This window comes from Schistocerca serialis, chromosome 8 (genome assembly GCF_023864345.2).
Source record: "Schistocerca serialis cubense isolate TAMUIC-IGC-003099 chromosome 8, iqSchSeri2.2, whole genome shotgun sequence".
NCBI lineage: Eukaryota > Metazoa > Arthropoda > Insecta > Orthoptera > Acrididae > Schistocerca > Schistocerca serialis.
In genome coordinates, this window is record NC_064645.1 from 97,258,650 (window position 1) to 97,271,951 (window position 13,302).

The following is a 13,302-nucleotide window of genomic DNA, read 5'->3' on the forward strand; positions in this document are numbered from 1 at the left end:
TTGCCAAAATTAACTTGCTGACCCTTTGAAGATACAGGATAAGGCAGAGGAACATAACATTCATCTCATTCTCCATTTCATAATAGCACACTCAAAATGTATAAATACCGTGTGTCTTCCCCATGTTTTCCCAAGATGGGACCATTGAATGAGGCTGTTTGATAGTGTGGAGCCATATGAGATACACAGAATGACTGATGATAACAGTGGGAAGAGCGAGGGGGTACCTGGCCCATGGGTGTAGTGTGAGGTGACAAACAAAGAGTGTGGTCAACTGGCTGTCTTCAATTTACAACGCTGCTATCTACATTTACATCTACATCTACACAATTACTCTGCTATTCACAATAAAGTGCCTGGCAGACGCATGTTCTATCACTGATAGAATGAGCTTTGGTTTGCTGTGCACTGTGTAATACATTAGACAATGCTGCTGCAGGACACTACTACTAGTGGTGAGCGCTCCTGCTCCCAGCGCTCATGACTCATAGAGCGAAAGCAAAATCTTGCTGCTTCATAGAGTACAAGTTGAATGGTCATGGGCTAAATCAACAGTTCCATCCTTTTAACCAAGGACTGTACTTACAGATAAACTATGCCATTACGTAAGTTCACCAGATGCATAAATACACCAATGTTCTAGAAGCTTTGAGACTCAGAAGCTGAATTGTATCCAAATGTCAAATCAAACATTTTTCAGCCATCTAAATTTCCAAATTGATATTTTATTTGGCTTTCAGTTTCGGCAATATGTTATGCCATCTTCAAGCACCCGAACCAACGTGTGGGAAGATTCCCATCTTTGGTCCAATTGAAATAGGGGCCAGCATTCAAAGACTGGTGTCCGTGGATTTTTGAGACAGTGATCCCTTCAAACATCATCTGAAGATGGCGTAATGTATTGCCAAAACAGGTAGCCCAATAAAATAACAATTTGGAAATTTAGATGGCTGAAAGGTGTTTGATTTGACATTCTGTACTGAACAACTGAGGTCCCACAACCAACTGTGAAAAGATGGACATTCAGAGACTTGAACTGTATCCAACGCCATGCCATTCATGGCAAGCAGAGCTTTCCCTTGCTTCGTCAGTCAGTTGCCTTATCCTGCACAGCTCTCCGGCAAGTAATGCAGTAATGCCAGACATGTTGTGCATCAGAGCTTTGGTCCCTAGTGCATTCTTCAGTGCTTAATTTAATAGCAATGTAGTTAGTGACAACAATAAGATACACATACATTATTCAACACAAATTATCAATACGTAACAGAACTGTTTAATAATGTAGCTGTATAAATCAGATGATTATAGAACAAGTTACATAAAGACATAATGAATGAAATAGACCAGGGACTCTAACTCTATATCATGCTAATATATGGTGAAAGTAAGTCACTTGTTACAATAACTCACTTGTTTAAATGTACACCTGTGTACCCATATGACTGTTAAAGGATTGTGCATATTGTCTGTGTAAATCAGTGCTCCATGCCAATTAATTTTTAAAGAGAGTTCAGTGTTACTTATGGTATAGATACTGCTTTGTGAAAGATGATGAATTACGTGATTCCTTTCAATCATACTAATTTGGTTTTTAGTGGAAAGGCAGGGATATTTGAATTGCTTTTCATAGAGGTGTGAATCGGAAGATTAGTGAGAGGTGTAGGGATAACTTAGGGCTTAAGCAGAATGCCACTGGCATTGTCTTAGGAAATACTATATGATTTACATAGCATTTGGATGGAATTCCATGAAGCAGATACATTTTCAGATAATGGCTTTGGAAGCTCATAGATTTGAAGGAGAAACTGGTTGATCATTTCCAAATCAGAATAGAATTTTGTAGTGAAGATGACATTTTGATGAGCTATTTTTCATGGCCTCTGAAAAGGCGAAAATATTTGCAAGGAATATATTTCTATACAAAGCTGTCAATGTAACTTGCACACAAGAGGACACATATATATCCATGGAGCAAGCCATGTGAAATATTCAGAATTAAGCAAAGGAAACATGGAAGCCAGTGTTCATACAAATTTTATTCATTTCTGTACTGCCTGGATTGAATACTGTCATAGTTTTTCTAGCACACAATAAAACAGTAACAATTGTTCTTTTTTAATGCAGTTTTCTCTATTTTAGGTAACAAAAGTCTATTTTGAGGGTGGCTACAGAGAGACATCAGTATATTTACTGAGTGATCTGAAAGCTGGACACACCATAGCAGGGCCTGCTATCATCATGGACAACCTCAGCACCATTCTGGTAGAACCTGACTGCACTGCTCTCATAACAGTAGGTGGAGATGTTAAGATAACAATTGGCTCAGGAGAACTGAAGAAGATTGGCACTGAACTAGATTCAATCCAACTCAGCATATTCTCACACCGATTCATGAGTATTGCTGAACAAATGGGAAGGTTTGTAGAGAATATAAATTGGACAACTTTTTTCATCATGGTTTTATACGAGTTAAAAGTTTTGATCCAAGCAATTACATTATTTAGCTTTCAACATGTATGAAATGAAACTTTGAGTATTTATTTGTAAGATGATACAGTTGTTACAATCCAATATGAAAACTGTTGGTAGCAGTAATTTTTAGTTTAATCATCACAGCTGGGATTTGATTTCATTCTGACCTCTTGGGAAACGCACTAATTGAACAAAGATTTCTGCGACAAAGGCTGGATTGTTGTGAAAGATGTGCACAATATTTTGAAAACAGAGTTGAGTTGTTCATGTTAGGTGATCTTGTGAAATTGATGGCAGGAGGCCCAGGAGCACTCATGATGCACATGTGTCCACCTCATATGTCTTCTATGGGCTGCAGCGGGAAGCCAGTTGTCTGGCACTGGGTTGGTAGTGCAACCCCTCTGTCCGGTGCTACAGTTATTTTTAACTTCCCACCTTGTTTATACCAATGAAACTAATCAATGTTTGAAAATGTAATAAAATTGGATGCATAAAAAATCTACTTGCCAGTTGGATATGGAAACATGCTAACTTTCTGAGCCATTGGCTCCTTCTTCTGGCAGATTGGTTGAAGGGAAAGAAAGAGGGGTGACGGAGAAGACTGGTGAAGTTTATGAAATGGGGAAGGTTATGGCAAAGTTACTCAGAACCCTGTCAGGGGAGACTTACTATACGGTATGAGAAGGAAGGATTGACTGTTGGTGCCTGCACTGGACTAGGTTTGTAAACCTGAGAACTTAATGTTGGAAAATAGGGTAATAAGCAAAACAGAGATAAAAAAAAAAAAAAAAAACCATCCTGCCAGAGTCAGTAAGAGTGGCAAGCTAAGATCATTATACATGGTAGACAGGTGAAGGGGGCGGGAGGTCGAAAATATAGTGTTGAAAAATAAAAGATATAGAAAAATAAAAGGGGACTGTTGAAAAGGAATAGGCATTGGAAAAAAAAAACAAAACTGCTGAGACCATAGAAATTAACATAAATTTGTGCCAAGAGGGTGGTGAGAACCAAGCATTTGTTGTAATGCCAGTCCCACCAGCAGGGTTCTGAGAGACTGATGTCAGGAGGGAGATCCCATATGGCATGTGTGATGAAATGGACACTGAGGCCTTGTCTGTCATGTTGTAGAGAACGCTGTGCAACAGGATATTGTGTGTTGTCATGATACACTCTCTAAGCCCGTTCGTCCTACCTAATAACTTCTTGGTAGTCATACAAATATAGAAAGGTGAACAGTGTTCGTATAACAGCTGGTACATGATGTGTCATTTCACAGGTAGTTCTCTCATTGGCAGTATATGTTTAGCCTTTTACAGGGCTGGTATAGGTTGCGGTAGGGGGGAGTATCAGTCAAGTCTTAAGACCCTCATAAACAGTCGGACTTGTTTGTCAAGTTAACTCTTATCAGGCCACGGATTTATTGCACGAGCTCGTACATGAACCAACAAAGTTTGTCAAATTAGCCTGACTTTTGAGGCAGATGCTGTTCACTTATGCTGTATACTGACAGCAGTGGGAATGGCTACAAATGCAAATAAAACATTTCTAACATTGACCCCAGCAGTGTGTTTAAATATTGAGAAGAAAAGGAGATACTGCTCCAGGAAATGGTTTAAGATGAGAGAGAAATATAGTTATGAAACTTGTTAAAGGAAACATTGTACTCAGAACCTGATGGTTGCATCAGCTTTCTCCAAATGGACAGTGAAACTTTCATAACTCGTTTAGAGTTACTTTGCCCCCCCCCCCCCCCCCCCCACTGAAAAAGGAGCACAAGTATGAGAAAATTTATTCTCTTTTACTTCATTCTTTAATAACAGTTCATTAAAATACCACACAATGTGAACTACACCGTCCATGGAAGTACAGGAGAACTTCGATTTTTTAAAGTTCTTTTTAATTTTATTGCAGTCCTGCTTGTATGTTGTGCGCAGAATATTGATTTTCATCTTAACTTTTTTCTGTGTAATATATGGCTGGGAAAGATGCAATACCTTTACCATTTTGATAATGGCAAGTGACATATTGTTTTTTGTCCTTGATTGTAGTTCCCATAGTCTTGGAAATTCATGATACAGTGAGGTAAATTGCAATAAAACTATTTTCTACTAAACAAATGTAGTGAAACATCGACGCAAACGACATCTGCCATCTTGTGAAATTTTCTGTCTAGCAGAATGACTTTTCCATAGCTCTTCCCATTTCCTAAACCTCACTAGTCTTTTTCCTCCGTCTGCATCTTCCTCTTACTTTCTCTTCAATGCTTCTGCCACAAAAAGGAGCCACTGTCTCCAAAAGCTTGCAAGTGTCCGTAACCTTCATATGTTTTTTCTCCTGCTGCCACTTTTTTTAGTAGATTATTTGTTTATCCATTGATCTTTTGAGCTTGACTGATGAAGTCTCAGCTTAACATCTACCATTCATTAAGTAGTGGGACATTATTATATTATTTGCATGAGCCAGGGTTAAATGGGTTTCATGTGATACTAATTTCTGTGAATTCGCATATAGCCAAGTTCTGTAAGCTATATGTCAGTTTTAGCATCTTGATTTGGGAGCAGTCCATGGTGTGTTGAGTCATAAAGCAAAGTTCTGTAAACACTGACATGTCAGGTGTTTGGTGCTGTGCTCTTCCACTACTACCAAAGAATACTTTCAATTTTTGTATGTGGGTGGAATGTGAATCACTGTCACTACTTCTGTGTAACACACCCAGTATTGCGTGAGAGAGTACTAACAGAGGCGATATTGCCAGTTTATGGAAAGAGGTGTGGATTCACAATATCTCTGCCTTCTTCTCATTTGTATCCTGATGATTCACTGTTACAGCTAAAGGCTGGGTAAAATTTTGCTGGCTTGTGTATACCCATTACTGCTGAAGCCTGTTTTTCCTAGTGTGTTCATTATGTTCTCAGTATCAGATGAAATATGGGCTCAATGTTCCAATGTGTGGAGAACACCGCTTTTTTAAACTGGATGGTGGTGACAGTGTACAAGTGGTTGTAAGTTTGTATCTAGTGGTAATTAATTTAGGAGAAAAGGTAACAACTCACTGAGTATGTGTTACCCCTACTTCTAAATTATTTATAGTCAGCCAGAACTTTACATACCATATTTGTATCTGATGGTTTACAGTAAACTCTATACCTAGAGTACCATTTGATTTCCTCTTGATCAACACATCTAAAAATGGTAGTTTCTGTTCTGTGGTGAAAGCCATGTCAGAATATATTTAAATCTGAGGCTACAGGAAAGTTAGAGAATAACTAGTTGTTTAGGACGGATTATTATTTTTGAAATTTCGTATAAAGATGCTTTTACTATTTTTGACTGGCTTACAATTATATGGAAAGGGCTTGTTCTTAATAGTAACACCGTGGAGTTTATAAATGTTATGGTTTTAAATGAAATGAATTTCAAAATAATTTGGCATGGTCAACTAGGCATATATTTATTTGGTTTTTAATTTTTTTGCGGAATGCACTCAGTCGTGTAACATAACATTTGTTAGTTTCAGTAAAACAGGTTTTGATTCTGCTTGATCATCTATATTTGTCACACTGCTAAAACTGTCAGAAAATTTATTGTGAAGCGCATTTTTTTTTCTTCCAATTTTGACTAGTTCCTATCGTTATAAGAAAATCTTTCTTTATTCTCAAAATGTTAACTTGTAGAAGAAATAATTTCTTCTCCGTAAAAACATTTTTATATGAAAAATACACACACACACACACACACACACACACACACACACACACACACACACACACACACACACACACACACAGAGTGATATTTGCTCATTTATAAGTCGAAAATTAGCTATGCAAATATTCAGTGCTCACAGAACACTTGCTTATTAAAAGAACAGATGCCATAAGGGGAAAAAAATGTCCTGTCTCTCCAAGTCTGTTACAAATATTTTGATTTGACACCACTTTTGTGGCTTGCATGCCAGTGTGCTGGATTATTTATTTCAGAAGCTTCTCACTTGGCCTCACGAAGCTTTACTTTTATAGAAAATGTATGTGTATTAGTAAAGTCCACTGAAATTTAGTGTCCTGTTATTCTGTCACTGAACAATAAAGGTTTACTAAAATGAAAGTCTTTAGTTTAAACTGAAAACCTAAGACCTTTCATTCAGTGGTCTCATTTCAGTTAAAACGTTATGTAGAAGTTCATGTTGTAGCATAATGCTTAAATGTATATGTATTGGTTGAAGAAGAGCAAATTAGTTATCAGTCACACTTAATGAATTAAATCTTTTGCATCATTCACTCAACAAGAAAAAGGATTTGCACTTTATCTCCAGTAGTTAGAGAATAATAATAATTATCTTACCCCATCAGGAGCCAAGCCACCTGTGAAAGCACCCCTGTCATTTACAAGCTCTGCTACAATCATTGCACAGCTTTTCATATTGGTACGACTACCAACCAGCTGTCCTCCAAGATGCATGACCACCAGTGTGTAACATGCAGTGTCTTTTAGTTACATATTATTCATGTGTACACTAAATTCTTAGCTATGGCATTCTTTTTTTGGGAACAAATGCACAAAATATGAACACAATTTTCAAACTCCAGAAAAGAGCTATAAGAATAATAACCAAAATTACTAGTTGAGTTCATTGTAGAGATCTGTTCAAAACACTGGGGATTTTAACTACTCCATCTGAATACATTTACCAGTCAGTTGTACACATCAAAAATAACATTAGTAGTTACTACACAAACAGTTCTGTCCATGACCTTGCAACAAGAGATAGACTCAACTTACATTTACCAAGAAAAAATAAACATAAAACTCAAAACAGCATTTTCTACCAAGGAATAAAACTGTACAATAAATAACCAAAAGAGATTATAGAAATTTCAAAAATACACTTATTTAAAAAGGCAGCTAAAAAGTACTTGTTATGCAGTACATTTTATACATTGAAGGATTACTTAGATAAAACAGAGTAGGGGTTTGTTCAAAAATGCTATACAAATAATAATAATAATAATAATAATAATAATAATGATAATGATAATAATGATGATGATTATTATTATTATTATAAAACATCCAACATTCAGCGTAACACATTCACTTTGTTTTTTTCCCTTCTTTTTTCCTTTCTAGAAATACTTACCCCCAAGCTATGCATAGCACAATACTAACATCACTTCCTCTTTCTGAGCTCAACATCTCACTCATTATGGAGAGATGCTGACTCAGTTTTTCACTATAGCAAATGAGAAGTTGTGGTACATGTGCGCGCTTTGTGTGTGTGTGTGTGTGTGTGTGTGTGTGTGTGTGTGTGTGTGTGTGGTGACTGATAGTGACATATGAGTGAACAGTGTGGCATTACATTATTTAATGAGTTATTTGTAAAAAAAGTGTTGTATACCAGGAGTAAATCTAATGATTGTCTCTAACTAGAAGTCTGTAAATATATCTTTATCCGAATTAGCTTATTTTAAATTGATATAAACTTGTAAATAGTTTGACATGTCCTACTACCACCACCACCGCTGCCAATGCTCTGCACATCTTTCCCTGCTCCTCTCCATTTTTGCTCCTTTTTTTCCCCCCACTTCCTAGCCCCACAACCTCCTGATGCTGCACTTGTTGGCATTCTAGTATCTGCACACTCCACCAGACAGTGTTCATCTCTCTCCCCACCTGTACACTACTATCTCTTCCCCTTCCCTGCTACCTCCAGATTGCTGCTTGCATCCCACGGGATAGTTGCATTCCAGCCGGAGATGCTGGAGTTTGCAGTTGCGTGCATGGGGTGTGCTTGCTTGTGTGTATGGATGGTGAGTGTTTCTTTTTTGCTGCTGAAGGCTGTGACTAAGAGCTTTATGTAAGTGTCCTCTAATTTTGCCTGTCTGTAACTTAATGTGTCTTTTTACAATAAGTAGCTATCTGCCTTTTGGGTCATTCCATGTCAAGGGGACAAGGGGTCCCCACTCGAGCATTTCCAAATCTAATAAAATTTGGTGTGACAGTTCTATATGGTCTATGATGTTTATAAACCAAATTTCAGCTTGGTACCTTTAGTGGTTGAATTTTTAGGGGCTTTTAAAGAGAGCCTGCTTATCTTCGCATCACATATGAAGGTGCAAATGTGCCAAGTTTGCTAGGCCGTCTTAAAAGTTCTTGCAAACATTTCCTAAATGTAGATACAAGCCTGTAAAGTGACTAAAAAATCGTTGCACTATTCTGAGAGCCAAGGTTTGACCGATCACTGCTACTTTTCATATGAACCAATCGCTCCAAAAACTTTAGAGGGTTATTCCTGCCTACAATGTATGTATGCACCAAATTTAATTGACATTGGATGCCTAGATGAAAAGATATGCATGTGAAATTTTGGCAAAAATTTTTATGTGCAAATTTTAGGGTATTTTTTGGGGGCAATATCTCAACTGTGTCTTGTTCAATCATTTCTTTTCTTGCCCCATCTGGAAAGAGCATGCTTTAAGTTTTCAAAGCCATATTGTTTAATTTCTGGATCTTGCATATTGATGAGTAATAATACGTTTCAAAAATTATTATCTTAGCTCTTCGAGAAGACTGAAAAGTGAAATATTTGGCTCATTAAGTCCCACAATTAATTTTTTTATTTGAGTATATAAATCAATTGCAAACATTAATTGAAGATATGCCATAAAACAAGTATAATACACAACATGGCAAATTTGCAAAACAAAAACACAAAAAAATCTGTTCCATTTTGTTTATTAAATAGTTCTAAAATTTTGTCAAGGACATATTGAGGAAGACTGTATTGCCTTCCTGATGATGATGTTGATGCTGCTGCTAAACTTATGGCAATATTTTGCTCAGGAATCCAGCAGGTATCTTTAGCATTTGGCCAGTGGAAGGAACGAGCAGAACCATGTGGGTGCATAAAGCTGATAAGGAAGATCTTGTTGTTCATGAGAAACTTCACACACATTTCCAACCCACCAAAAATCGTCATATATGCATTACTATCCTGGTTGTAAACTTGCAATTGAGATTGCTGGAATTTCTTCACCTGCTTTGGAGGCATTAACTGTGAATGCTGTAGCATCATTGGAAAATCTGCTTAATCTGAGCTGATTACAGTCAATTGTCTTAAATTGATGTTTTTCTCTTGTTCCAAATATTGTATGTCCAGTGGCAAACCTTGTTTCTTGATCAGGCAGATTTTTTAAAATCACCTTTTAATATCTAAAAAACCTTTATGCTTGGAATACCATCATCACAAAATTTGAACAAATCATATTGAGTCAGTATTTGGTTACCTAAGGGTCTCTGCAGACTAACATGGGCTGCTAGCCTTTTTACTGTTCCCCCCAAGCCATCACAAGGCAATGTACCGTGGCTTGTTCCAAAAAAATTCCATTCGACAGTGACGCCAAAACCATTTTCGTGCAGACATAAATTGATGAAATTTTTGAAATTCTTATATTGAGCTGCTGAACATCACTAAAGAAATAAATGTTCCTAATGTTTTCAATCTTTGTCTTTAAGTACACCATTAACTTTATTTGAAAAGCATAGACAGCAGACCAGGCGAGGTGGCGCAGTGGTTAGCACACTGGACTGGCATTCGGGAGGATGACGGTTCAATCCCATCTCCAGCCATCCTGATTTAGGTTTTCCATGATTTCCCTAAATCATTTCAGGCAAATGCCGGGATGGTTCCTTTGAAAGGGCACGGCCAATTTACTTCCCAATCCTTCCCTAACCCGAGCTTGCGTTCTGTCTCTAGTGACTTCGTTGTCGACGGGACGTTAAACACTAACCACCACCACCACCATAGACAGCAATGGTACCATGACTGAGACAGTTGATGATCATACAGATGCTAATACTCTGACATTCCTTGCCAGCAAAATAGATAACAAATGGATGTAATGTGGCCTGACTATTCTCCCAGTGAAATCCGTGCACAGCACCTTGAACGACAAATGAATAATTCTCAGCAAAATCTGTCAGTATAATTAACTCATTTTCTGCAAGATTTCTTTTAATCAGCTTAAGGTATTTTGTCACAAAGTGATGGCTTCTTAAACAGGTAATTTTCAAATTCAGCGCCTCCATGAAATCTTCAGCAGTTCTCTGACATGTCTCCAGTGTGTGTCCGTTGGTATGGTCCCACTGCTTATATTACATTGTTTCTTCAGGGACATAGTCTTTAAAAGTGTCTTTGAGAAAAGCCTCTAGTTGTATTTTTCCTTGATATTCCTCAGAATGTTGCAGCATACACTCTTTTGATTCGAATTGCATACAATTTTTTTCCCTCTCAGAACGTTGTAGTCATCTTGGATGGATGTTTCTGAAGCCAACATTATTTCGACATTTTGATGAAATGCACATAAAGAAACTGAATGTGATCCAGAAGTACCAACTGTAGTACACCTTTTCAGCCTGAGCTCACAAAATTTTGAGGAGCTCAGTTGATTTCCACATTGCTTGCAAGAAGCAATGAACATTTTTTTCAGGTTTTAAAGGAGCAGGTGTTTCTGCTTGTGAATCTTTTCCCCATTTATTTTTACTGCAACACAGTCATTCTAGCCTGGGCACAAACAAGGAAACCACAATCTCAAAAAGTGAGGACATTTTGTTTTACTTCATCATTGCGCTTTTTCCCTTTTTGGTTTGCAGGTGTTGTCAAAATACCACCTTGCATCTCTAGTTTCCTAGACGACTTCTCCATTTTAGTCGAAACAGCAAATTCATTAGCCGTTTTTCCTATAGTCCAGCTATTTGGGGCCAGGATCAAATTTTGAACTTTCTTGAAGCCCAAAGCTTAATCTTAAGTTCGTCAATTAAGATGTCCATATCTTTACATTTTTGGCGCTCTTCTTTTTGTATTTGAGCAGTATCTACTTGGATCACCTTAGTAATGCTGCCTTGGGCTTTCAGAACTGTGCACTTTATGTATCCCTTTTTGCTGATCCATTGAAGCTTTAATGCTGACTCTCCAAGTGATGATAATGAAGTATTAACAGTAAATCAAGCATCATCATCATCAATGTCTTCAGTGGATGGTGATTCTTGCTTGTCCTGGTGGGATGATTCTTTTTGGGCGACTTCATGTCTATATTTGGTACAAATATGATGACCAGGTTTAAAAACTTCATTAGCCAGTAATTTAACCTATCAGACACTGGAATGGTTACTGCCCTTAAAGACTTCTTGGTTACATGTTGGGCTGCAGCTAGTCTTCTGTAGGAATTGAAATTTTATCATTGACAAGACATTATGGTATGAACAAATTTGAGCATCTTCAGTAAAATCAAGCCAAGACCTACATCACAGAAGCTCCTTGTCCATTGGTGACATTTCCTTAACTGATTATAATTGACTTTCGTCATAATAGAATGGTGATGACGTACGACAATCAGCTTCATCTGATCTACCAAAGTAGCTGGGTGAAGGGATCTCTTGGTTTATTTTATTCAATAGTTTATTAAACTGTAACAAGCAATTTTGAAAGATCATGAATAACTGTCTTTGAACCATAGAAGTATCAGTCTTTTGTATATAAAATGTACAATTTAGGCCATCAAAACATATTGTTTTAATACTTAGCTTGAACTACAACAATGATTATTGATTATTCAAACACTCAATACTCAACACTAAGAGTGTACAATGTCAACACCAAAGACTACACAATACAGAAGACTGACACAGTGAAAATTGCCAATAATGAAAGCACAATTGAAAGTAGTGATTCAGCAATGTATCATGGCAGTGAGGATAGAGCCTTAACAAACTATTGCTGCTTTATAATGTCGGTGGAAACTGAGTTACAATGCATATATGCTCCACTATGCATTGTAGGATTAAAACATTGTAAAGCAACATAGCATTCCATTATGATCTTCTAGATTTTATAATCTTAAGAGCATTTTCTGTGGTTTTTTTTTAATATTGATAGTCTATGCTGTAAAATAATGTAAAAACACTTCTTGTAAGCATAGTTACATTCCCTCAACTACAGGCAAATCTTATACTATTAAGACACTACAGTTACACATTTTTTGATTTACAGCTTCAAACTGTATTAAATTTTTGTATTTATTGATAATCCATTTACCCTACTTTTGATAGGTATTCTTACCAACCAGTATGGAAGTTCCAGAAATTAAACAATATAGCTTTGAAAGCTGAAAGCATGCTCTCTCCAGATGTGGCAAGAAAAAAAGGATTTCACAAGACACAGTTGAGATATTACCTCCCCAAAAATTTGCACATAGAAAATTTTGGAAAATTTTGCAAATGCATATCTTTCCATTTAGGCATCCAATGTTAATTAAATCTGATTCATATACTGACATCATAGGTAGGAGTAACCATATGAAGTTTTGATGTGATTGGTTCATATGAAAATTAACAGTGGTCGGTCAAACCTTGGCTCACAAATGAACAAATGTGTGCTAGAACTTTTAAAAAATGCCTTGCAAACTTGATACATTTGCACCTTCCTACGTGATGTGAAGGTGAGTAGCCTCTCTTTAAAAGCCCCTAAAAATTCAACCACTGAAGATACTCTACTGAAATTTGGTATACAACCATCAAAGACCATATAGAACCTTAACACCAAATTTCATTTGAGTTGGTAGTGTGGGGACACTTTTTAATATTTGGCCTTTGATGTGGAATGACCCTTTTCCTACATTGCTGATATTCTTACCTGGAGTTTCCATTGTTTGATAATTATTCTTCTTTATTGTGGCCACAAGCTTTGAGATCTTAGATAAATCAAGTCAAATTAGTATGCTGCTTATTACATTATGTGTAACTAAGGATTAAAAATAAATTCAAACACCATTTGTT

The 13,302-nt window shown here is 36.9% G+C and overlaps 1 protein-coding gene across 1 annotated transcript in view; it reads left to right on the forward strand.

The window, feature by feature from the left end:
* The window catches only part of LOC126416286 (5-oxoprolinase), a 164,548-nt gene that overhangs the window by 75,775 nt on the left and 75,471 nt on the right, over positions 1 to 13,302 (forward strand). The window contains exon 11 of the mRNA XM_050083936.1: positions 2,140 to 2,417. Within this exon, the coding sequence (XP_049939893.1) occupies positions 2,140 to 2,417 (278 nt within the window). The remainder of the gene's footprint in view (positions 1 to 2,139; positions 2,418 to 13,302) is intronic.